The sequence below is a fragment of the Cyprinodon tularosa genome, unplaced genomic scaffold, assembly GCF_016077235.1.
Source record: "Cyprinodon tularosa strain WSP-4 unplaced genomic scaffold, ASM1607723v1 ctg740, whole genome shotgun sequence".
Taxonomy (NCBI): Eukaryota; Metazoa; Chordata; class Actinopteri; order Cyprinodontiformes; family Cyprinodontidae; genus Cyprinodon; species Cyprinodon tularosa.
In genome coordinates, this window is record NW_024039497.1 from 54,961 (window position 1) to 82,354 (window position 27,394).

The 27,394-nt window shown below is 35.6% G+C and overlaps 1 protein-coding gene across 1 annotated transcript; it reads left to right on the top strand.

The window, feature by feature from the left end:
- Positions 1 to 15,764: 15,764 nt before the first annotated feature.
- On the top strand, positions 15,765 to 27,137 carry LOC119773079. The gene is made up of 7 exons (XM_038269894.1): positions 15,765 to 15,783; positions 20,320 to 20,391; positions 21,477 to 21,525; positions 22,834 to 23,175; positions 23,276 to 23,350; positions 26,485 to 26,633; positions 26,707 to 27,137. Exons 2-6 carry the CDS (start codon positions 20,368 to 20,370, stop codon positions 26,598 to 26,600), a joined length of 606 nt encoding a protein of 201 aa, XP_038125822.1. The 5' UTR covers positions 15,765 to 15,783; positions 20,320 to 20,367; the 3' UTR covers positions 26,601 to 26,633; positions 26,707 to 27,137.
- Positions 27,138 to 27,394: the final 257 nt, after the last annotated feature.

Here is a 27,394-nt window from a genome sequence, read left to right on the forward strand (position 1 = left end):
TCTACAATTCTGGATGATAACTTCCTTATACTTATCTATCTTAGTTTTATAACTAAAGGAAACAGTGTTAAATTTAGCTTTGTATCATCTTGAAAAACTTTTTATTTTGGTATGTTGCGAAAAACCAGTTGGTCCCCCCACACAGAAAATGTCTGTGCGAAGCAATTTTTCTTTTTACAATTTATTATTATTCTTTTTAGTACCAACAGGCAATGATAAATAATGATAAATAATAATAAAAAGGAGCTTAAATAAACCAAACTAACAATTCCTTTTTTTAATTTAAGGAGTAGAAAGTAGAGATAACAGCAAGTAAATGTAAGGAGTAAAAGTTAAAAGTTGTCTAGACAATATTTAATCCAGTAAAGTATAGATAACCAAAATTTCTACTTGAATAAAGTAACAAAGTATACTTTATTACTTGACACCACTGGCACCTCATAACAAAGGACAAGCATCAGCAATTAGCATTAGAGGAACAGTTGTTGTCTAGAAATCTGAAATAAAAGCCATTAAAATCAACCATTCAGTGCTTAGAGACACCTAAAAAAATCCCCCTGGGCTTTATCTCTGGCCCAGCAGGCCTCACTATCAGCATGTTAAATATTAAACAATGATGAACTCTAACACCAGGCAGGTAAGGCTGGTGATTTAGGCTGATTTTGCAGTCAGGTAACACCTCCTCTTTGTTTCTCTGTTGATGTAAAGACTATATTTAATAGATGGGTGATGGCAGTCATTTGGAGATTTATAGAAACATGTTTGGTAAAAAAAAAAAAAAAAAAAAAAAAAAAAAAAAAAGCTTTATGTGATAATCCTTGACTGGTTTCTGGTTTTAGGAAGATTTAATTCCAATTCAGAAGTTCCTTTTCTCAACTCTCCAACTATCCCTTTGTTCAGTCCATCTGCTGTGGCTCTGTGAAATTGACCTGAAAAAATAAAAATGATATGCTCTAATATAAACAAAAGGCTGGTTTATTATTTCTAGTTTTTTTTTTTTTTTTTTATATATATATATAATTCACTTAGATTTTCCACAGCCAGAAGTATGACTGTTGAGGAGAAACAGCAGTGAGTATTTTTGGGGCTGCCTATGTATAATAAAAGTAAATGTTATTTTACTGATATCTGTTCTTTTGCTGGGTTTCTGCTCTTTTACTGATTGTGCTGCATCAGCTACAGTCGACTTACTAAATCCAAACTGATTTGAAGCCTTCCTGGACCATCAGCACCACTTCCTTTATGATCTGACGCAGCTCTGCAGCTCCTCCACTGACCGACTGATAGCAGCTAAGAGTAAACACTTCATTTATTTATTTGTTTTCACCAAAGCCATCCTATTACATTAGAGACCAGTTATCAGACCAGTCTCCTCCAGTCACCTTTATCCGTGGTTTCAAAGATTTTGTAAATGCTTTGAAATTATCTGCATTTTATGTTTTTCTGTGAAAAGAAAAGAAAGAAAAAGAAAAAGTGCTTGTAAAGAAAAGTGAACTACTTCAAAGCTGCTTAAACCCGATTTATCCACTAGATGGCAGTAGTGCAACATGACTATAAACTATCAGTGCAACAAATCAGGGTATCCAACTGTTCCTTAAAAAATGAGACCTGCCATATAATTAGATGCAAAGGTTTGCATCTAATTAAAGTAAGACTAGTGTTAAATGTTTAAATCATTTCAAACATTGAATAAAGCTTTGCAAATATTCATCATGTTGGTAAGGTAAAGATAATGCCTGGTCACAATGGGCCCCAACTGTACTACTATATACAGTACACCTGCACCTACCTGCACTTTATACAAATATTTTATCATTATATAATATCTCTACAGACATACATGTATCTGTGTTTTTTTTTTTATTTCCTTCGCACAATGAATTTTCCATCTGAGGAAAAAACTAAAATCAGAATATTTCATTTTATTCTATTCTATAGAAACCACCATTCATAAGCTGCTTCTATCAGCTGCATTTCACCTCTATACCATAGGTGGCCTTCAAATAGGCTATTTGCAGCTTAATGGGTTATTATTTATATTTCTGTACATACACTTATATAAAGTGGAATAGATCAGAGTTGTGTAAGTATGTGTTCTTGTTTTTAATACATTGTGGGGCCAATCTGGGACGTTGTGGGGACGTTGTTGATCTCAATGCCTGGACCCCACGTGGGGAATTGTTATTTTTGGTCAGGGGTCACATATAGGACTATGGTGTGAATTATGTTTAGGTTGGGGTTAGGGTTACGTTTGTGTGTTTACTTGTTTAGGTCAGTTTTAGATATATTAAATAACCTTCTGAGGACTAACAGGCCTTATCGGGACTGAAGGCTGGTCCTAATCTGGTGGATCCCCTTTTTCAACCTTTGAGAGTCAGTTTGAAGTTACAACCGGGTTTACTCCACCCGGTGCCTCAGCAGAGCCAGGGCCATCTCCAAGGACAGCTCCCACCCTGGCTCCACCCTGTTTGACCTGTTGCCCTCTGGAAGGCGCTACAGGCAAATGAGGATCAGGACAAACAGACTCAAGAACAGTTTCTTCCCCAGAGCCATTGCCGCCCTCAACTCCGACCTGCACTGACGGACACTTTTCACCTGGTTGCATTATTCCCCAAGCCATTGCCCCCCCTCAACTCTGACCTGCACTGTCGGTCACTTTACACCTGTTTTGCACTACCCCCCCCCCCCCCACACACACACACAATCTGTGCCAGTACTGTTTTACATTTCCTTTTCACTGTTTACATTTCCTTTTCACTGTTTACATTTCCTTTAATATATTTATATATATTTTTTGTAACTGTTTACATTTCCTTTCCTTTTAATATATCTATATATTTTTTTTTTATTATATATTTTTATTTTATTTTTATTTCACGGTAGCTGTTATGGAAGTCCCAAATCTCATTGTATCTGTCACAGAATATAATGTCAATAAAGGCTTTTTGACTTTTTTTGACTTTTTGACTTAATGTGAATTAACTTAAGGTTAAAATGTTTTATTATTATTATGTGCACTGTAAAAAACCATGCTTAAAATAAAATAAAATCATCGACAAGGTGCAAGGTTTCTGTAAGAAACTTAGAGAATCTCCTTAATTTATAAATGTAAGTCAACGTAAAGTCTATACACCAGCAATGATGAGTGAAGCATGATATTCTTAGAGGTAAATCAAACCTAGGCAATGTTACTTACCAAGAAAGAACTAATATTCAATGCTTCATGTATTTTGTAAGTTTGTAAGTTAAAAATACAGGAAGATAATCTAGAAACAATGCAACACTCCACTTTAGTCCAACTTACATCCAAAAGAGACAAACATTGGTGTTTAAATTCTCAAATACTCTTTTACTTGGGAAGAAAATTAAAATCAACCATTAGAAAGTGGACTTCATGCATCAGTGATTATATGAGCCGACGTTCTTATTCCCCCCGCTGACACAATGCTGTTCTTCACATCATTCGTTTTTAATGTTTCTCACTCTTAGAAATAATTCAACCTCCTTCCAGCCACATTTTTTATGCTGAATAGATTATTTATATTTAACTGATCACACTAAAATCATCAAAAAATGATTTTTGAAACACCTGAATAATCATCAAATAATTCAGCTGCTGTTCTTTAACACCAGCCTGCCATGTAAAACAGTTGCAATGGCTGACATTGGATCTACTGTGGCAGCATTAGGCTGCAAATTTGGAGACATGACAGTTAAAAGGTGCAACGATGATAGTGTTCACAGTTCATAAATTAGTAGATTGAAAAGTCTAAAAAGAAGATTTGGCAGTTTTCCAGTTACAAGCTTTATTTTACAAATGACACAAAAGTCATTTGAAAATAATTAGGTCATTTTAGTTTTTATTGTCATCCATACAATTAGATCCTTCAGCAGCAAATACTTGCACAGGGTGTGTGTGTGTGCCGTTTGTGGTTTTGGTTATAGTCCGTCACCTTTCTCTTCTCAGTTACCACAGTTTTTTTTTTTCTTTTAACCACATTTTCCAAACGCAGCTGTGTTTCAATCGCCTCTTACAATAACTTGAACTGAAGCAGACGGTTTTGAAATGTGTCATCAAAGGGACATCATTTACCAGGAAGCAGTTATTCCGGAAAGGTACATTTAAGAAATCATGACATGAGCCACTGTGGCTTTTCGCTGTTTCAAGATTTCATCATCTTTACACTCAGCTACAATTAACTGTTTTAAAGAAGATATTATATCTAGGAGAGTTTAACTTCCCTGTAAGTTTTTAAACACTTTATCATAACCATTACAAAGCTTTTTTAAAGAAGGTGAAAATGTTTATCTTTTTTTATATGAATGAGTTGATACCATAGAGCGCTTCACATTATGTGTTATCAATGTTCAGTGCTTCTATTCAGGATGATGTTGAAGATAAAGTACAAGTATAACCAAATATGTTGAGTTAAATTTTACTGGGAAAATGTAGTAGACATTTGGGGCAATGCTCATGTGAAAAAGAAAACATTGAAACAACTAGAAAACTTTAGCTGTCAGTTTTACGGACATGGCTTTCTTTTGGGGCGTGGTCCTACACTGGAAATAATCAAAATCTAGATAAGTAATTTTTCCTTAAAACAAGTGCATTTTTTCTTGGATTGAGGATTTAAAAGAGACATTTTGCCAATGGATCAAGACAATTTACACCTATAATAAGAAAGCACAATTGCATTGTCTTATTTCAAGTGCATATTATCTAATTATCTTATTTTAAGAGTAAAAATACTCATTCCATTGGCAAAATATCTCCTACTCAAATTAAGGGTAAAAAACACTTAATTTAAGATACTTTTACTTATTTCGTGATAATTTTTCCAACAATAGATAAATCAGTGTTAGCAGCAGGTTAGACACGGGGCTGCAGATCCAACGTCTTTCTGCAGCCTGCAGCGTGAGGTGGGCGATAACAGCTGGCTTCTGTTGGGTGCAGCAAGTTTACACAAGGTGAATCATCTACCAGAACACAAATAGACCAGGTAAAAGTATGCTTCCATTAACCTGGTTGAAATAATGGTGTTTTATACCAATAAAACACTTTCAAAAATGCTTCATAAATAACAAATGAACCTTGAAACAAAGTAAAGCCAGTTAGCATTAAACATTAACACAATGAATACTGCATAATGTTTAACAAAAGCTGAAAAAGCTACAAAGTTGCAATTATTATTAAAGGGTACTAAAGCCTTAATAAAAAAATCTTGGTCGACAACAGATTGAGATATATATTTTTTACAGTTATAAAGCAACAACTGAAACTATGACAATACTGCCACATTTATAATTTGAAACACTAAATAGCAAATTAATTGATAAAAGTTTCTATAATGTACATATTTGACTGAATGCAGTCAGAGTATTTGGGGGAAAAATCAGGAAACCCGTGGTGTGAGGCCTAAACGTCACACAGTCCTACTACAGTCTGACATTTCAACAAATCAGCAATTTCTGTTGTTTTTCTAAACAAAATTAGATCTTTGTTCTAAACAAAGATCTAATTTTTGTTCTAAACAAAGATCTAATTTTGTGTATAAATATCTTCAGTAATGTTAACAAACTGAAGGAAAGATTTGTGGGAAATAAAGGGAGATTTTCCTGGATAGTTTTCCTGGAAAAAGATAAGCTTTGTTGAATAAATCAGATGAAATTGACCAAGCTTTTCCACAGAAGATGTAGAATGAAAATGTAAAGGCCCAAGAATGCAAAAATATCTTCTACAAGTAGGCAGGTAAGAATTGAGGAATCCCACTTGAATTTTTGTTTGTAGAGAAAGTTTTTCATGGAGAAAATGTTTCTTATCGGATAGACTTTGGTCCTTTATTATGTAAGTTATGATGAGATGAACGAGCCAATATTCAGACGACATATTTAGTCCACTTCAAATAAGACATTTTAAATGCGGTGTTGCCTTTGTCAGTTAAAATGACCTGTTCTTGTGTTTAAAAATGTAATCCTCATCTCCTTGATTAGGCAGATATAATAAAAAAATGTTTTTGACAGAATATTGCTGAGATTAGTTTGCAGACGCGTGTGCAGACACAAAAAAACAAAGATGTTCAAAGAAAAGAAGAAGATATTTACACAAAAAATGTATACTCATTTATAAATTCCAGTAAAGAATGTGGTTTAGGGTACATCCGATGGAGAAAAAAACAATGTCAGAACTGCTTGGCAGCAGATGAGTGCATTGCAAGTAAATATAGTGACGGTGAGTCAATAAATTAGTTTGATTCTTAGTCATAATGGGCGTGATTTATAAAAAAAAAATAGGACTTCAGGCTCCCTGAACAATCGGTCAACTGAAGGGAGGAGTAGATTAAGTGCAATAAGAACCATCAAAATAACACTAATTATGGTACCAGGGCCCTATTACACAAAAGCTCCATTCAGAAATCCCAGCATAAGAGATAAGGCCAGATTAGACCCAGTGTGAAGACTGAATCCTGCCTTCATTCATTCTACAAACACCAAGCCAGGCTCCAAAGCTGCAGCTACATCAAGCCAAATGCAAGCTATTGAGCTAAATGCAGGGCTGCCACTTTTTTCAAGAGACCATGACAGATTCATCAAACAAAAGTGGATTATTTAAATGCCTAAACTGCGTAACATACACACCCTTAAAAGTACCTCTCTTAAATAAAACCTAATGATTTAAGGAGCAACTTTTCCATTTCTCTCCAATAAAATACTGCTATCTAACCTACTGTAATGTTTATGTTGGGTTTTTTAAAATCTCATTTGTTTTTACGGGTCATTCGTTACCCTATTTTATTTTGACAAACCAGACGTTCTTTTACCTGTGTGATATGGTTGCAATTGTCACTCTTGACTTGCCAGACAGTTGATGTGGAATTGTTCTCATTAATTAACGTGACAACTCAAGTGCTCTAGTGCAGGGGTCTTCAACGTTTTCCAGGCCAAGGACCCCCAAACTGATGGCTAGAGGGAGCGGGGACCCCCTAATTAAATATATTGTATGAAATAATGTTCTATCATGGGATTATTAAAATATTTCTGATTCTGATTCCTGGTTGATGGGACAGGTGTTGTGAATGAAATGGTGCCCAGCTTGAAAGAGCTCCTGTGTGTCGCTGAATGTGAGCATTGATGACTGACATCTTCTGCCTCCATTTATCTGTTTACTACAGTCTGTTGAATTCATGTTAGTGTGGATTTAAAGACATTTCAATTAGTGGAAAAAATTGCAGGGGGGAATATAAAAAAAGTCTAATCAACCAAAACTTTTGCGACCCCTATGCAGTACCTCCGCGGACCCCCTAGGGGTCATGGACCCCCTGTTGAAGACCTCTGCTCTAGTGGACAAACATGAGCGAGCAGAGCAGTTACATAGGATGTGGAATTTCAGGGTTAACTTTGCCCGTTTATCTGGAAAATCCCAACTCAATCCATTATCTTGGCTTCATAAAATAGGTCTCAGGCTTTGAAAGATTGTAAATAACAAATGACCCTAGAATGACCATATGTGTTGAGGATTTGAGCACCGCTATTATCCTTGAAGTTGAGTCTTCTAGTCCCTCAGTCCCTGGTAGAGTTTCATCCTGAAGTTGGCCTCAGCGGTCAAACTATTAGAAACACAATGCATTTGCTGCCATGAACCTGTTAGGATTCCAGTTTGTGGGGCTTGTTTATGCTCTTTTGCAGTTTCCCCGTGCATCCACTAAATGTTGCCATTGTCCTTTGCTGGTCTGGAGGTTGTTCATATTCTTCTCACCTCACACCTGCAGCCTATTGGGTCATCAGTCCCTGAGGAGTATTTAAGGAGCAGACTGTCTTCACTTCGCCAGAGTGTTTTCTAGTATTGGGTACTCTAGCCACTTTGAGTTTGCTGAGTCAACTTTGAGTCTAAGAGTCTTCAGAGCTCTTCAGTCATAACCTTATTTTGCCTTTGATTCTCCAGCAGGATTTTCTATATCCTCTGGATAAGCTGGCCCTTCAAGCTTGGAAGGGAAACACTGAGAAAAGGAGACAGATCTCCTCATCTGAATGCTGAGCCCTTCAGAAACCAGGAGTCAGTCTGCTAAGTTCCTCCTCAGGATTCCCATAGTCTGCCTGTCCGCCCTCCAATGAATCAAGCCTTCTACAGACCAAGCCTCCATAAACGGGATCTCAGAAAACCTCCCCAACTACCACAGTGAGTCCAAGAAACCTTGTATTCAGACCTTCGGCCAGTTTTCCCACAGTCCTTGAACTTTTCACTCTGACTCCTCCTAGAAATTGCGGTTCACCAGACCGCTGGAACCTCCCCAAGCTGGAGAACTGTTTTACCTATCTATGTACAGTTCCTGACAATAAACTGCTAAATCTTTTTTGTTCTCTGAAGTGCTTCTGCATGTGGGTCAAACATATTAGACCCATCATGACAGAACCATGGAAAAGATTTCCTAAACCACCCAGGTGGGAAAAAGGAGACGGCCTCGGAGGGAGGTGTGGACATACTGGAGCGCATTGTACACAATGTTTCCATGTGAAACCACCACTTGCAGAGTATTCAAGGTCAGGCTCACTGGTTTGCATGTGAAGGCAGAGACCCTTACCCGCTTTCATGGACTGGGTTTACAAATGAAAGACAGTAATTCCCTGAAGGAAAATAATCTGAACTACTGAGAAAGATGATACATTAACAAAAGTGGATGTAATTGGTGGTTGAATGATGTCTGACCCTCTTCAGCTATACAACAAGACATCGACTAAACTCATCATTACTCGAACTATGCACAGACAGATATGCTTTAAACATGGGTTGGGATCATCTATATTTACTGAAACCATTTCTAGTGTCTTGCTACAGGTATAAGGATCTTTATCATCTGACTCATAATAGATCTTCAGCTCTACTGCGTTAAAAGGAGTCAACTGAGATGGTGCTGCAATCTTGTAATAATATCTCCTGCACACGAATCTTCGCAGGCTATCTGGGGGACCGCTACTATGAAAGAGACCCCAATTATTCACTGGTCACTTTTCAAGGTATGTCTGATTAATTCCTCGTTAAAAGAGAAAGAGAAATTAGATATCACAATGCCAGCACTTCAGTCCTTCACGGTGTTCGTTTTATATTTTTAGGCATCCTCTGGTCTTGATTAAATAAAGTGCATTATATCTTGCAAATTTTGGGTTATTGTTTTACTTTATATTTATTTTCAATTCAACCTTTAAACAAAGAATGTAGTATAAGGCACAGTTCTGCTGGATAGCCAAGCTCAAAGTATTTAACTTTTAAAAAGGTGCAGAATGGATGGGTGCTTTCTATGACATTAAAATCAGTACTTAGGACCTGGTCTTCACAGAATTCAAACGAGGAGTGGTAAATTGAGTATGCAACAAAAAGATTGTATTTCCAAGAAGTGGGCGTGTTGTGGGTGAGCTACAAAGATTGTGAGTGCAAAGCATGAGACATTTAGCAGGTTCTGACTACCCCATTGAAAGGAGCTAATTTGTGCTGCTGGCAGTTTGAGACTGGCTATAAAAGGAGGATGAAGTTCAAGGTAATGAGGTTGGATGTAATAGAAAAATGAAAAAAAATTATCAAGATGAATTTCACCTATTGTATCTAAAGTAGACCTAAAATGTTGCTTGTTGAAGACGAAAATAAGAGTTTAAATTAGGAGGTTAAATATCAGTCTGGACCCATTTGAGCACATAGATCCACGAGCAATGCTCTTTGCAGTAATGTTTGCAGTAATTCATGTGAATTACAGTACTCCCACCTTGTTACATTAATGCCTTGACGCCCATTGTGTTTTATGAAGCCCAATATATGATGATTAATTGCCTATGGTGCCAAGCTTGGACATCTTGAGAATACTTCCCCTCTTTTCCTCTGCGTCCATTCTAATGTGTGACATAAATGTGATCAGTCTAAAGTCATGGTCAGAGAGAAAGCATATGAACAGATTGTCTGGATGCAAAACGTTCATTTTTCTCATCCAATCACAAAACTTCATATGACATAAAGCACATTTTGTATGTGTTTTTTTCATCCAAAGATGACAATGTAGCCTAATTTAAATGAGTAATGAGGTCACTTTAAAAAAAAAATGTAAAAGGTAAATAGTAGAGATAATTGCATGAAAACTTAAGGACAAAAAGAAAAAAGTGGACGGAAAAATAAGTACTCCACTAAAGTATTGACAAAGTATTTATATGTCATTACTTGACACCTTTGGAAATATGCGGCATATATCAAGGATACATTTTCAGTACATTTAAACACGGTTTTCTTCATAAACTGAATCACATTACTTGATGACTGTCAGAGGAAACTTGCAGCTGATTTCTCTAAGAAATTAAAAGCACACATGAACCTGTTTTGGTTCATGAAATCAGAATCAAAAATACATTTTAGAGCGTCACATATAGTCCAATTCACTCCCATTCAAATGTAACTAAATACTCTCAGATACAACATAATAAATCTGGTATCAAAGTTAATAACAGTAAATTGGGAGTGCTTATTGTTAGGGTTTCTGTTTGTGGGAGATGTTTTGTGTTCTCTTTTAGTTTCTCCATCCATCTACTAGATGGTGACCTTTTTCCCCTGTTGGCCTATAGGGCCTTTTCCTGGTTACCACCCACACCTGCGGCTCGTTTGGTCATTACCAGAGGAGCATATGAGCAGCAGACTGTCACCACCTTGACGCCAGAGTGTTTGCCAGTATTGGGTACTCTGACCTCTGTGAGATTAGCTGAGTCTAACCTTTTGAGTTTTTGTCTCTCTGAGTCCTAAGATCTAACCCTTTGTCTCTTTTGTGGTCTCAGGATCATTTCCTGATCAACTGGATAAGCCTGGTCCTTCAATCCTTGGAAGGAATCTATGCGTCTCTCTGTGACTAAGGAAAATATCCACCACTTCAGTTTGCAGTCCACTTCAGGAAAACTTGTTGACAATCCACTCCGCTGCTCCTCTGGACCTAAACAAGTCTGCCTGTCCGCTCTCCAGCAAGTTATCTCCTTATCTGGTTCATCCCCACAAACAGGAACCAAGGAGCTACCATAAGTCATCTATTGTGAGTCCTTCCTGGCTATGTTTTCAATATCAACCTGTAAATCCCATGGACCTTGAACTCATCACTCTGATCTCTCTCTAGAGCAGGGGCGTCAAACTGGTGTGCTATTGCTTGGTTGGAAAGAAAACCTGCAGCCAGACGGCCCTTTCTGGAACCAGTTTGACACCCCTGCTCTAGATTTCCGGTTCACCTGACCGCTGGATATTCCCCAAGCCTAGATTCCTTGGTTTATGTCCCTCTGAGTGTCATTATGTCAATAAACTGTTCAACCTTTTCCCTGCCTCTGAAGTGTATCTGCATGTGGGCAAAATATTTGAAACCCATCATGACACTTATCATCCTTAAAAAAGAGAGATTGAGAAAATAAACTGAAAAAAAAAATGTTACCATAATTTTCGGACTATTAGTCGCACCGGAATATAAGCCGCAGGTTTTTTATGTTTAATTACCATATGGTTCGTGCACATAGAGGATTATCAGGAAAGAGGCAACTGTTTGGGGAAGCTCCTATTTATTATTTCTACCGGTACGTTTGTTTTCCATAATGAGGGTGTCACACAAACTGTCTTGCGCTGGCAATGTCCGTCTTTCTCGCAGTCATTCTGTCTCGTACCACTCGCAGTAGAAGTCTGCTTCCGGAGGACCTCCGCATTCATGTGAGGGCGGCTACCGTACTTGTGTGTTGAAGCAAATGTGACATCAACATGGTGGATGGTAAAATCAATAGATTCAGGTATTACCCTAGTGGCCGTTAGCTGTAAAAGTCCATAGATAAGCCGCATTGTTATATAAGCTGCAAGGTCGAAAAATGGGGAAAATGTCGCGGCTTATAGTCCGAAAATTACAGTAACCATCAGTGTAGGGTCCTGAATCTATATTTTGTTTATCATGGTATGCTTTATGGTAAATATTTAAGTTTTTATGTGCTAAATTTACTTTTTTGTTTTAAATGATCAAATATTCCGTGTAATTACTATACATTTTAATATTTAACTAATATGGTTATTTTATTATTAAAGTATATATTATAATTATATGACTAATTACTCCTTATGTTTAAGGCATGTTTACGTTTGACAGCTTTCTATCGATGACAAAATAATTTTTTTTTTTATGCATTAATATCTCAATGGATTTATTTGCCTACAAATCTGGACAAATGATGTTGGAAATGTTGAGGGCGCAGTAAGTAAGGATGGCTTCACTTACTTTTTAAACTCTACAATCAGATTATCCAACATTCAGGTTTTTCATTTCAAAAGACCTGAATGTTGGTGAACAGGATCCAGCGGTATGGAGCCTATAAATAGTTCTGATGTTCCTGAACTTTTCAGATTTTTATTATGTTATTTCACTTTCTATTATTTTTTTTATTTATTTTTTGTTATCTAAATCAAATCTAAAAAAAGGAAATATTTAACAGTCTAACACATTGAAGTGTATGATTAAGTACTGTCCTAAGCCAAAACTTTGCAAAACAACGTTTTTGCTGGGGATATCTACTTTTTCTGCATTAATTATTATCATTATTGCTAAAAAGAAATAATAATTCTAATTGAAATATGATGGCGATGTTTTGTGAACATAGAATAAAAAAAAAAATCACCACCTAAATAATGACTCCCCACTGCATGATAGGGCCACCACTGTGCTTTATAAGAGATTATGTACTATGACTGCTACCTTACTGGCCCACTCAGAGTTCTATAGCTGTGTGGTTTGTTGCAAACTGGATATGGGACTTCTGGCCACAATTTAACAATCTTGACCATCCTCAGTGAAGTTATTTGGAGGGTGCTTATCTGCAGAGTAAACACATGTCCAGCCTGAGCTGCTGCCTCTGCAGCTCTTAGAGTCACCATAGACCTTTTTACTCATTCTCTGATTGATTATATCCTTCCCTAGCTCATCAGTTTTTCTGGACTGCCATGTTGAGGTGCGCTGAGCAGAGGCGTAGCCAGAAAATTTTAACTGGGGTGGCCAGTCAAAAACCAATATATACTGAGGGGTGGCCGAAAGCAGATAGGCGCCAGAACCTCACAGTCAATCTACACTGTTTCAACATCCATATTTTTTTAAATAAAGACAAACTAAACTTTCCTACAGCCTTTGCTAACAAACAGACGCACATATTTAAACATCCATACTGTCTAATTAAAAGGTATCGTGGACAAACTTTCTGGGGTGAACATCTTTTTCATTACTTACCTACTTTTATCAAAAATTGTTTTGCATAAAATTAATATTTACATGTACTAATATCTACATTAAGCGGATGTTTAAGCTATTATTAAAGTAGTTACCTGTATTTATCTATGATTTCACTGAAGACTCCTAGATGACAAACGGAGACATAATTTTCAGTATATGAATTCTATATATATCAACTTTAATGTTAGTATGTTAGTATTTTGATGTGCATGGTGTTTTAGTTGTCAAGTAATTGTTAATATATGAAATAATAAAATGTTTAATAAGTTTGAACATTCCCCTTAAGAATATTACTGCCATGAGTGGTTCTAGACAGGGGCCAACGGGGGCCAGTGCCCCTGTAGATCATGTCCTGGCCCCTGGTCCCCATCAGATACGATTTCCCTAGCATCTCCGCACAGCGCAGGCAGCACGCAACAGGAAACGGGCATGCTCGCTAAAGGCGTAACAGCCGTGAACAGCGTGAAAGATCAAATGTTAGATAGATAAATAGATCGATAGATCGATAGATAGATAGATAGATAGATAGATAGATAGATAGATAGATAGATAGATAGATAGATAGATAGATAGATAGATAGATAGATAGATAGATAGATAGATAGATAGATAGATAGATAGATAGATAGATAGATAGATAGATGTTGCAGTATCTATAACAACCCAAACACACAGGATTTCAGAATTAGACATCCCCTGTTATTCATTTCATACACTTACCAGATCTGAACGCCCTGTTAAAAAACTTCACACCCATGAGTAGAAGTAATGCAGCCTGATGATATTTACACCACATCAGGTACCATTCCCTCCATGTAAAGCAGGGGGAACGGTATCTGACGGGGTTTATAGGTCCGTCACATTGCGTCCCCCCGATGTCATTTACGTTGAGTTGCAATAAATGCAAAACTCTGCAGTTTCTTGTCTTTGTCGTCCACTCTGTTCAGCTGGCTTTTGAAACACGGCGAGAAGGTGGGGGCTGGGTGGTGAGGGTTACGGGGGCGAGAAACGCAAAAGTAACTTAATTGTTACTTTTACTAGTAACTAATTTCTTTTATTGTAGAGTTACTCAGTTGGTAACTCAGTTATTTTTTGGGAGAAGTAACTAGTAACTATAACTAATTACTTTTTCAAAGTAACGTGCCCAACACTGTGCATCATTCACGGTCCTCTGTGATTTCATAATGATGTGTCATATAATCATCTTCCTCCCACAGCAGGTGAGGGAGTGTTAGAGGGTGTTTTTGGTCATATAATCGTTATTATTTTTCCCCCGTCAGCATTTCTGTGATACATAAAAAACGTGTTGAGTAAGAGAAATGACATTAAAATGTCCCCGAGTTACTTAACCTCATTGGGGTGTGCAAAACGGGAGAGCGCTCTGTGCTCTCTGAGGACATGGACATTTTAAGAAAGTTTCAGTCACTCTGAAAATCAGAAAAGGAAACACACTGAAAGAAGTGAAATGTCCATTTAATTCGGTCAACTTAAAAGTTGATGTTTTTTCAACTTAAAAAATGCATGTGTGGTTTGAAACCAATAATTTCACTTTACCTGGAATTAAAAATCACTTATCACAGAAACAATCAACTAAAGCAATTATTTTCCAAGTAAATATCTACTTCAAGTCAAAGGTAATAGTGTCACTAGGCATTTATCCTTCCACGTGCTGTAACTCATGTGAATGTGACCTCATTACCTGACTAATTGAAAATAGGTGTGAGCAGCACAGCACCACCATGAGCAAGGCAGCTGTTCCAACTAATGCAGTCTGCTCAGTTTTGGAATAACAAGGATTATGATGGGCAGGCATTGTAGTCATCAAGAGAAATTGCTCCGTTATCATATGGAAACGATTGTACAAACTCAGAGGAACTTAGCTTTAAAAAAAATAGGATCAAACTAATGATCTTTTAACAACTAAAGGTCAAGCACTAAGTTATCATGACTTATAAATCCTGTCTGTGGTCAATATAGTTGGATCAAAATTATGTTTTTATTCTTTGAAATAAATACAGTTTTACATTTTTGTCACTACTTTATTCCAAATTACATTTATACTTGTATGTAATTGTACAGATTTCATTTTTCCAAATAGAAAAAATAGATTATAAAAAAAGCATAAAACTTGTTTATGATCTGTTATAAGTTATAGTTTTACTTTGTATGAATGTAGTTTCTTTCTTTGGCTTAAGGTAAAAAATATATTTCTAGTAAATCAAAATGTACAGTTTCAACCACATCAGAAACTTAATTTGAGACAAAGTAATAAATTTAGGTGTAACAAATTACAGTAACTTTTTCAAGTTGATACAAAGTATCTTTTTTTTCAGTGCAGGGCGTGGGAGAAATTTCTCCCACGGAGCTGCCTGTAGCTCTAATTTCTCCCACGGCTCCATCAAAAACAGAAAAAGAAAAAAAGGGGGAAGGAAAAAAAGGCTGTCCTGTAAAATGGAGGGAAGAAGAAAGGCCGCTGTTGTTATCATAACAATAATCAGAGGAACAGGAACTGAGTAAAGTTAAGGTTGAACTCTTATTTCTTATTCTTATGCAGTCCTTTAGTCCGTTTCATTTTGAGTTCCTAGGCTCACCGTGGCTGCAGGAATCTGTCTGTCCTCCTTAAATTAGGACTTTCTAACAGACGTCACCGACTCTGCATAAATAAACGCAAAACAAACCCTACTTATGTTTAGATTAGTTTATGTTGTCTTTATGACTGATCATCTTTCCGGCGGTAGTTTGTTTGGTGAGTCGATGAAGTGACATCTGCGCACATCAGGAGCACGAGAAAGGATGATCAGCGCATGCGCGCGGCGCACGCCGAGTGCCAGCAGTCTTTAGGGGATTTCTTGAATGCTCTCCTCTGATTGGCTGCCCTCCGATTGGCTGCCCTCTGCTGCGTTCCTGCGCGGCCCTATTGGTAATGAGCGCTTTGAACCCGTTGGGCATGAGAAGATGTTTTATTTCTTTGCCACAGACAGAGCTCCGCTGCAGACTATATTAGAATCAGTCGTGTTCCTTGTGACCTGCTGAAACCTTGGTAAGACCACATCTACTTCCTCGTTGTAAAATCCGTCCAAAAAGTACCACATTTGTACCAATATGCAAATTAAGTTTATCATGCGCTGCAGCAGTGCTGGTTAACGCATTATTTTCGTTCCTGTTGAAAAAATCCACTTCAGTAAACATTTTTTTAGGAGTTTTCAAATGGAGGATGCATGCATAGTGAGCATGGTGATTAAAAATTAATGAGGAAGTGCATCGAATGTGAGGCGTCATGCGCTCTTTCATTCAGCCAAAGTATCTAGAAGTGTGCATTGTGTGTGACATCAGACATTGAGATATTCTTTTATTTTGGATGCAGCAGCTGGAAAATGTACATAAATCTCTCTTTTGGAGATAATAAAACGCGTTTGATAATACCAGTTTATATCTCTACTTGAAATAGAAGCTGATCTAAAAAAAATGAGAGCAATGCACTAGAAGGAAAATAGCATTTTTAATTAAGATAGCATTATTAGAATGATCAAAAATATGTTGCGATTTCACCCTTAAATGTATAAAATTGCCCTTGGATACATGCATATTAAATGTAGTAATGCCTATAGCCCTCAGGGATCCATGGATGGTTACCACATGGCTTTAACTATAACAACGAATGCATTTTAATACAATTCATTCATAAGTTATTATTACCTAATTGTGTTGAAGCTTTTAATAAAACATCAGAATATTACCCCTATTCACTGGAATTTGGAATTCCCTTCTATTCTAAAAGGTTTTTATGTGTTCTGCAAGTGACCACTGCAGATTATTGGGCTAAATGTTTAATAGGAACAGGAACCCAGCCTCACTCTTCACCTCTTTTACTGATGTTTCTATAGCCTTTGGATCAATAACATGCACAAAACCCAGATCGATCTCTTTAAAGACACCCGTAAACATCTTCTGCATTCATGTTCCTGTTTAATTTAAGCACGTGGCTTATTCAGTTGTCCTTTAGTGTGAGTCCAACCCTGAGTTTAAAGTTAATAATATTATTTCTTAGCTTACATATAGTTTTTTTTAATGTTTCCTTTTTGCATTATATTGTAAATGTAACATTTGCACGGGAATGTTTCCTCATTTCACCATCATTGTTGATATGAGCTCGTAGTTCTGAGCATCTAAATTAACTTTTGTATGTAGATTAAAGTTAAGTTTTTTTTAAAGGTGTCTTATCTAACATTTACTTCCCGTGTTAATTTTTTTAAAGCTTTGAAAATGTTGCAGTCTATGAAATAACCAAGTGCACTGGAAAAATCTAGATAAGTCATTTTTCCTTAAAACAAGTGCATTTGTTCTTGGATTGAGGATTTAAAAGAGACATTTTGCCAACGGAACAAGACAATTTACACTTAAAATAAGAAAACACAATTGCATTGTCTTATTTCAAGTGCATATTATCTAATTATCTTATTTTAAGAGTAAAAATACTCATTCCATTGGCAAAATATATCATTTACCTACTCAAATTAAGGGTAAAAACACTTAAGACACTTTTACTTATTTCGAGATCATTTTTCCAGTGTGGTGGAAATTTCAGAACAGCTGGTAGCTTAAAAAAAACTTTGAGGTTAAAATTGATCTTTTTTTTAGTTTCCTTTATGTTCTATTTTGATTAGCTATGTTGTTATTTATCTCGAGCTGCAGGGATATCTACAACCTCAGGAATACGAATATCATTTCAAAAAGTGTTTTAAAAGTACAGCTTTTAATTTCAGATTTAGGAGATTCTGCTATTTTAACTTGATCCAGCTGCTGCTGTGGCCCATGGTATCACAGAACCATGTCTGGATCAGTTGGAGTAATGAACACAGGCCTGAACTGGTTGTACTCATACTTTTCAAGCAGAAGCAGGCTACATTCACACAGCAGGTATTTATGCCTAAAGGCCCTGTACCTGATTTTATTTTAATCTTTAATAAAAAATGATTTTAACATGGTATATTGTGTGGCAGAAGATGTCATTTTATAAAATAAATTACTCATTTTTTGCATGATTCCAGGCAGTTTTAGTGCAGGCCTCTAACTTTACATGACTTTAAAGTGACGGGTGTATTCTCTAAGTGCTTTCACCAATAAACAGAGAAGCACGGCAGCTAACGAAGAGAAAGTGGCTGACACTGAATATAGGCCTACAGCAAAAAAGCCAAAAAGGGTCAGAATGGAGTAAGCAATGAGAAATATTAAAGGCATGAATGACCAAAAAGGAGGAAAGCTGGACTAGGCTGCTCAAGTTAAAGAGCTTTGCGGGACAGGCCTCGGACTGAATCTGGACTCATAAGTGGCGGTAATCCTCCTAGATAGGCATGTTTTTATTACTATTATTAATCGATGTGCATGTAATCACTTGCAAAGGGACTGGGAGAAGCATGTGTTAACTGGAAAAGGTTAGAGGCGGGGCTTATAGTTGGAGCAAAGCTGTTCTCCTATGCAAAGACCCACCCTGTTAAGAAAGGTGAGCTTCAATGATTGGCTGAAACTGTAGCCCACCTCGCATATACACCGAAAAGTGCACATGCACAGAAAAATATGACCAGAATGATTTACAATTAGGAGAACCACTTATTTTAATGATCCACTCGGAAAAAGAATATCCTCCACTGTACTTTTAAGAAAGCTATTACTGTTAATGATTCATAGTAGGGATGTGAGAAATAAACTCAAAATCACATATTGAGGCGCTATCGTGATAAAGACAAAGTTGATGATTAACCCTGTAATGGCAAATGTATCATATTTGATACATACGGTTTCTGAAATGTTTTGCGTCTGACACCTTTTGCATAATTTAATGGTAAAAACTTTGCTCAAAATTCTATTGTACACAATCAGATATACCTGATAACAGAGGGCAGAAGACTACACAAAAAATAATCTTGACTTTTCGCATAGTAATAAATTATTAATATCAAAAATGTATTTCTGTTTTTTCTTTTTACATATTTTGTTAAAAGGCCAAATAAAGACTTCAAACCAAAAAAAAGTAATTTTCTGTTTTGTTTTATTCGTGGATCGGGCTTTAAAGGGTTAAATAAATACTCTCTTACCTCTACTTTCATCTGTAACTGAATAGCTGTGACTGCCACAGTAATCGTAAACCCACAATCTCAATTACTTCTATCAAAAAAGTACAAATTTGAAATAGGGTTCTCTAGGACACCTGTTATTTAAAAAATTTGTGATTTATATCACTAAACATCCCACAGTAACCGCATTTGATTATTTCATTCGAATTTGTTAATCCCACAGAGGAAAAAAAAGGAAAAGAAAAGAATAAAAATTTAAAATAAAAAAATGTACCCCAATACTTGGAGTTTTTAAACGTAATTATTTCTAAGACTGTTTGAGTTCTGTGTTTTGGCCACAGGTAGAAGTATACGCAGAAAACTCAGTAATGCCTCTTCAAAGAAAAACAAATATAACTTTTTTCTGTTGCTCTGATCATCTCCCCAGAGTCAGGTTGTTCTCCTTTGCTGCTTAAACAGACACAGCTTTTTTTGACCAATCACCACCAGGCTCTGGACCTAAAACCATGATGGCATTTGGCTAAGAAACAATGAACTCAAGACTTTTATTAGCTTATGATTGTTTTTTATTGCTTTATTGGTGCTGGAGTTGATCCTTCTTTCCGCTCTCCACTCTGGCATAGATGATCCTCCCTTTATAAAACGCTGAAGTGTCTGTTAGGCACACTGAAACAAAAACAGATGATTATTTATCTAATTTTGACATGTCTTATTGCCACAAGTTCACTGAACTCAGAAGGAGCTCTGAACAGGAAAACTTTCTGTTTTTTCTTTTCTTTCTACCCTTTGCAGAGCCAATGTTTTAGTGTGCACTTAAAGAAACTATGTTGTGCCAGTGAGGCTTATGATCCTGACATGAACTGGAATGTTACAATGGGTGTGTTAAAACAAAGTTTTCAAGTTTTTCTGCTCTTATGAAGAGCAAATGCTTTCTTTTAACTGGAGCCCCTAATCGTCTTTTACCTCTTTTTCTGTTCCTGTTTCTGCAGATCCTGCCCCTCACAGGAAATAATTTGGTCAATCCAGGATGTGTGAATATGTCTGACAGTAAAACCACCGAGGTGTGTAGAGTTAAAGGAATAGTACACCCAAAACATGATTAGCCTTCATTTTCTACTCACCCCCATGCTGAACAACACTCTGGAGTACTTTTTTGATATCTCAAATGCATCTGGAGATCTGGGAGGCTTCTTGCTGTCTGCTGACATTCAAATAATGGAGGTCTACGGTGCCCGAGGCAGAAAGGTCCATAAAAGTCCACAAAAAATGTGTCAATATTCCTCCATACTGCTCTTCCAATGTATTCCAAGTGTCCTGAGTGGGTAGCATGCAGAATTTACTCGAAACGAAGTCATTTAGAATGTTTTTAGAGCATAAACAGTAGTGTATAGGATCGACACAGCCAGTCACACTCTGGTAATCCAGAAGAACAATAATCCAAAGCCCACCAGTCAGTCTATGTTCCACAGCAATTTAAGTAGCTGTGGTAGTTATTGCAGCCACTGGTTGTTAGCAAGGCCAACAGACGCAGTAATAAAGAATGTAATTAGTAATTTACTGGATTTTAGACTTACTCAGATTATCTTTGATGTTAATATTGTTAGATGATCTGTAGTGTAGGTTTGACGAATATTTCTCACATCACAGCCTGTTGTGGTTTTGTGTTACTCATAGATAACTGATCAACCATGCTACTTTTTTAGATTTTTTTTATGTTTTGATTTATTTTTAAATTTTAACTGTGATTTTCTTCTTACACGGGCTCTAACCACAGGCACAACGTGATCAAAATTGAGTGCCTCTCTGATTATGAAATTTAGTTTCGAAACACTGCAAATATATTGAAAAGTGGACGAATGACTGATTGAAGCTCTCGTTGTTATAATTAGATCAGACCTTGATCTGTTTATAAATGCTGATTTCAATGCAAATGCAAAGTTCTCCATTCATTCATAGGGTTTATTGATATATATTCTAATTATTAGAACGTTTTCCATTCAGTTGTTTTTATAGTAAAAAATGCAGTCAAATCCTATGAAAACACGATGCACAGATTTAAGTGATTCTCAGAATGCTATTCATTATTTGTAAGTCATTTATGTTAAATTTGTAAAGAATGAATACATGACACTGTCTCTTGTTGTAGAACATGAAGTGGAGGCTGATTTTCTTCATCTTCATCTGTGGTCTCTACGGTAAGTTTTTTCTCAATAATTCATTATTCTTTATTTTAAAGCTTATGCAGGTCCCATTAGTATGATGGAGTATTAGGGCCAGGCTAGAGTTTTTTTTCCCCTTCTATTATGAGAACAAAGTCGTAACATAACGAGAATAAAATCATAAAAAAAATTATGAGAATAAAGACCTGAAATTACGAGAAAAATTCGTCAAATTATGAGAATATAGTCGTAAAATTATGAGAATAAAGTCGTAAAATTCAGAGAATAAAATTGTAACATTTCAAGAATAAAGTCGTAAAATTGAGAATAAAGTCATAACATTAGCAGAATAAAGTCGTAAAATTACGAGAATAAAGTCATAACATTTCAAGAATAAAGTCGTAATATTACAAGAAAAAAGATTCACAACGAGAATAGTCATAAAATTACGTGAATAAAGTCGGAATATTGAGAGTTAAAAGTCCTAAAATTATAAGAAAGAAGTTGTATTTTATGACAACTCTTACAAAAAGCACTTTCTTCCCTAAAATGAGGAATGTCGAGCATCATATGAAGTTATACTTTGGCATTGGTTGTTGTATGATGACTCCATTCTTGTAATATTACAACTTTATTTTTGTAATGTTACGACTTTATTCTCGTAATGTTGCAACTTTATTCTTGTCATGTTGCGACTTTATTCCTATAATGTTAAAACTTTATTCTCGTGATGTTGCGACTTTATTCTCGTAATATCATAACTTTATTCTCGTAATGATACGAGTTTATTCTCGTAATGTTGCAACTTTGTTCTAATAAATTACAACTTTATTCTCATAATATTACAACTTTATTCCAGTAATGTTACGACTTTATTCTCATAATGTTACGACTTTATTCTCGTCATGTTGCGACTTTATTCCTTTAATGTTAAAACTTTAATAAATTACAACTTTATTCTCATAATATTACAACTTTATTCCAGTAATGTTACGACTTTATTCTCATAATGTTACGACTTTATTCTCGTCATGTTGTGACTTTATTCCTTTAATGTTAAAACTTTAATAAATTACAACTTTATTCTCATAATATTACAACTTTATTCCAGTAATGTTACGACTTTATTCTCATAATGTTACGACTTTATTCTCGTCATGTTGCGACTTTATTCCTTTAATGTTAAAACTTTAATAGATTACAACTTTATTCTCATAATATTACAACTTTATTCCAGTAATGTTACGACTTTATTGTCGAAATAGAAGAAAAAAGATCTCTAGCCTGTCCCAAATATTACATTTATACATTAGAAATCTACCTTTAATCTTTGTCTTCTTTAAGGGTTGTGTGTCATGGACCGCTCAGTGGTCTACAGAGCCAAAGAAAACAACAACATCACCATCAAATGGAGCATTGAGATGAAAACTAATTTTACTCTCATCAACATGATGTGTGAAATGTACACTGACACTGTTAAGATTGTATACGAAACAATAAGAGGTTCTCAAAAGTCTGCGGATGAGCAGTTTGCAGGACGGGTTCATTTTGACGTAGACTCTCCCAGAGAAGCAAAGATCAAACTCCATCTGTCCAGACTCAAAGTAGAAGACTCTGGGCACTACTGCTGTTACCTGAATGCTGACTATGACGACAAGGCTTGGCGGTGGCGACTTCAAATGACAGGTGAAAATAAACCACAAGACTCAGACTGTTTTTTTTATATAATAAAAAAAATTTATGAAATAAATAATAGAAAACTGCTGCTGCTTTTTTCTCCCTACAGAACAGTTTGTTCTGAATGTTACGACTGCAGGAAATGATCCATCAAGCAACACCACTGGCTACCCTACCACTCCAGGTCAGCAGATTTTAAACTCGAAACTAAGACTTAGCTGTATGTTTGATGTCCCGCTGCTCTCAAATAAAGCCCACTGTTTTAAGGTTTAATCTATAAAGAAAATCTACAATGCACTGGATGTAAAGTTCGGCATTGCTCTGCACTCTACATGTGATGTTTGAAATGATTATGCTGTAACAACAGAAAACCAACATCAAATTCCTAGTTTTTGTTAAAAAAAAATAAAAATCACCAATAGGATTGATTCAGATTATAACCAAATATGCTCACACACCCTTTGGCATAACGTTATAAATGGGATGGAGTCACAAGGGGGGCAGTGGTCCCCCATAAATGCTGATTCCCCCCAGGTGCACAATCAGATGATTTAAGCATCTCAGCACCTTTTAACCCTTGCAAAATAGTCACTGTTACGTAACACAAAGTGTCGCAATCTACCTCCTAGACGAAGTTTCTTACAAAACAAATCAGGAAATGAGAGAAAAGACAGGGTTCCCGTGGGTCCTTAAAAAGCCTTAAAAGGCATTGAATTCTTCATAATAAAACTAAGGCCTTAATTGGTATTAAAATGTCTTAAATCAGTCTTTTGTAGGTCTTAATTTTTAAAACATCATATGGAGGATTATTTGTATTACAATTTATTTTTGTAATCTAAATAAAATACTAAAATTGACAATTTTTTAATTTTTTTTGTATTAAAAAAAAAAAAGACTCGCCATTATTGGTTCCTTCCAGATAGCGGAACCAATAAAAGCGTTGTTGCGGCCGGGACATTTGGGAGATGCACCATTAACTTTTTCTCTGGAAAATATGAGCAAGTGTAAATGTAATGAAAAGTTTTCTCCATGGCTAAAACCAGGGAACATACATGAGGCACAGTGGATTTTGTGCAAGAAGTCATTCAAGCTCAGAACGATGGGAATTAAGGCAGTGGAGTCGCACATGCGAAACACGCCTCCACTTATCACCAAATCAAACATACTAAGAAAAATAGCTGAATAAAAGACTTAGCACTGGTTATGTTGTGGCTTTAAAACTGATTTGTTTTGTTCCCTGCTAAAACAAAGTTCTTAATTCAGTTAAATAATTGTTAAAATATATCTGTCATTTGTGTGTTTTTAGCTTTCTTCCTGTATGGGAAGCTTTTCAAAATTTGAAACATTAGTGCAGTGGTTTATATTAAAATAAACCTTTGGGTAAAGTTGTCGCAAGCAGGTTTTTCTTGTGTTTCTTGTGAATTTGGTCTTAAATTTTTAATTCAAGTGGCATTAAAAAGTCTTGAATTTAACTTGCCTTATTCTGTAGGAGCCCTGAAAGAGAAGAAAAAATGTTCTGAAAGGGTGAAATGAAGGAAGCAAAGGAAGAAGCAGAAGAATAGGGCACAAGAATAGGGCACATGTGTAATAAATTATACAAATGAAGTCATGAAATAACCTATTTTTTACAAAGTCATGTTCTGCAGCAGCAGCCACATTTTAAATGATGATTAATGTTACATTTGAAACTTCATACAAGCTATGCCACTGGTTCCCAGACTTCCTTTAGTCTTAAAGTCGTAGGGAAGCGGCTGTTCAAAAAGTTTCTTTTCCTAATGCAAGGAGAAAAGATTTCATAATTACAAGATAAGATCTCATAATTACTAGATCAGTATTTTTTTAATTATCAGATCTTATTTTGTAATTACGAGACCTTGTCTATTTATTTAGTTATGATTATTTGATACATATTTAGTGATCTTGTAATTATGAGATAAGCTGTCTGATTTTTTTTTTACATTCTTCTACTTAAATTTTGAAAAATAAGATCAAAATAACCCAAGGATTATACCTTGTTTCTCATTTTGAAATAGAAATATCCATAGAACAAACCATATGCAAATTCTCTTAACCTGTTAGGCTCCTAAATCAAAGTTTTTATTAATTAAACAGATTTTTTCTAACCTTAAGGTCGCATTTTTACACTTGACAACACAAACCATTGTCACTAAAAATTAGAGCAACAGCTTTTTAGTTTTTAATTTTTATGGCTAAAAAAAAAAAGTAAAATGGTGGATTTTTTTAATTATTCCAATATTAGATTTAGGACTTAGGTGATGTGTGAAAATTATTTAAAACATCCAATGTTGTTTGAGCCGTGCTAAATAGAGGACATAAAGCAATTAAAGGAAAATGTACAGACAATAAAAAATAAACGTTTATCAGATTAAATGAAATGTGCAAGTAGATTAAAAAGTGTAAAAAATGTGCATAAAGTAATTATTTACAAGAGAACAGTGTATATATGAAAAAAACTAAAAATGTGGACATGCACGACTGCGCAACATCAATATCTAGGATTTGTGAGCACAAACAAATGCTAGAAATGGGAGTTTGTTGATAACAATTAGAAAACTGAGTTTTATTCCTTATGTAAATGCTGGTTTTTCATGAAATCATGACAAGCCACCTGATCCTTGTTGCACTGGAAAAACGATATAGAAATAAATACAAACATTCTTAAATTAAGTGTATTTACCCTTAATTTGAATATTTGAATAAGATGATCTGCCAATGGAATGATATTTATATTTATATTTAAATAAGATATTTAGATAAAATGCACTTGAAATAAGACAATGCAATTGTGTTTTCTTATTTTAAAGGTAAATTGTCTCGTTCCATTGGCATAATGTCTCTTTTACCTCCTAAGAAACTTCTCAGCTGTTTAAGTTTTTACTTGCTGATTTTTTAAAGTCGTATAATGGATATTAATGTCCGGTTTACGTTTACTTATGTTAAAGATTTTGAGAGGGAATAAACTTCTTGCCATTTAAAAGCAGAGTTTAAAGCAAAGACTAACCAGTGGATGATGTTGAGTGATGTAATGGTTTCACATTCAGAAGTTAGGGAAATATTTTGACTTCATTGTGCGGGAGGCCGAGCCACCTTTATATGTAGAAAAACATAATGCTAGTTAGACTCATTTTTTGACTGCTCACTCAATAAGGTTTCACAATGACTAGTTTCAGCAGAGACAATATCAAGCTAATCATTTATCTATGTCTTTAATTAAATCTTTATAATTAAATATATATTTGATCTAGGTTGTCCTAGACCTATTTCTACTTGAAGAAATAATGCTTTTTCTACATGCAGATGCTGAAGACCCTTTAAGAAAAAGCAACCGAGGCCAATGGGGAATATTGATTTCAGTCTTTGGACTTTTATTGGTTGTGGTGGTTTTGTACTGTATAGCTCGAACTCAAAGGTAGATGAAGATCAAAATCTGCACAAACTACCCAAAGGTATGCATACAGTGACTGTCTAATTCAGATCAACTGAATTTACTCTAATTAAGGTTTCTGCTTCTTTTTTTAGGAGTGGGAACTCCGTCAGTCCTGCGTAAAACAGTTCAATCACAAAACTAATTTGATTTTTGTGAGGCAATGGGGTGGAAATTCCATCTCTCTGTTCCACCCTCTGCCTCACCTGGCATTTTTAATGAGATCACCTTCAGAGGAGTGAGTGTCTCTGTGGCATGTGCCTCTACACCCTCTATAGCTAAATGGTGTGAACTAGACATGTCAGCCTCCATGAGTTAAAACAGTTCTTAGTAATGGTGTTTATGATGCGTCTTAGGATATACATTTAGAGACTGGTTATATATACTAAGCCTTTAAACCGACCTAGGATAGCAGACACACAGATCACACCAGCTCTGATTACCTAACGGAAACTGTTTTTCACCTTATACTTAGAAGCTTGTCTAAAGTGTCGTTTTTGACAGCCATCTTAGATTTAATCTTAGTTTTCTACTTCACAACAAAATGTGATATTTTTTAGTTTTTTTGTTTTGTTTTTATGTTCCTCTTCATAAAACAGCTAACTTTTTAAATTTTGAATAACAATAAGATAGATTCTTCACTAGACTGACAGCTCTTGCCTAGATACTACAATAGCTGGGTATAGAATGCTGCCGTGCAGTTCATCATTGCTGTAGGGCGGATTTCTAGAATTAAAAGAAACTTTTTAATGAATTAATTCCGTACTTTATACAACAGTATCT

Bases quoted from the DNA above. Each gene is read 5' to 3' on its own strand.
- LOC119773079 (XM_038269894.1), top strand. From the start codon at position 20,368: ATGTCTGACAGTAAAACCACCGAG. The intron at 20,392-21,476 runs GTGTGTAGAGTT...CTCTTGTTGTAG, and splicing joins CTGACAGTAAAACCACCGAG to AACATGAAGTGGAGGCTGAT. The intron at 21,526-22,833 runs GTAAGTTTTTTC...GTCTTCTTTAAG, and splicing joins CTTCATCTGTGGTCTCTACG to GGTTGTGTGTCATGGACCGC.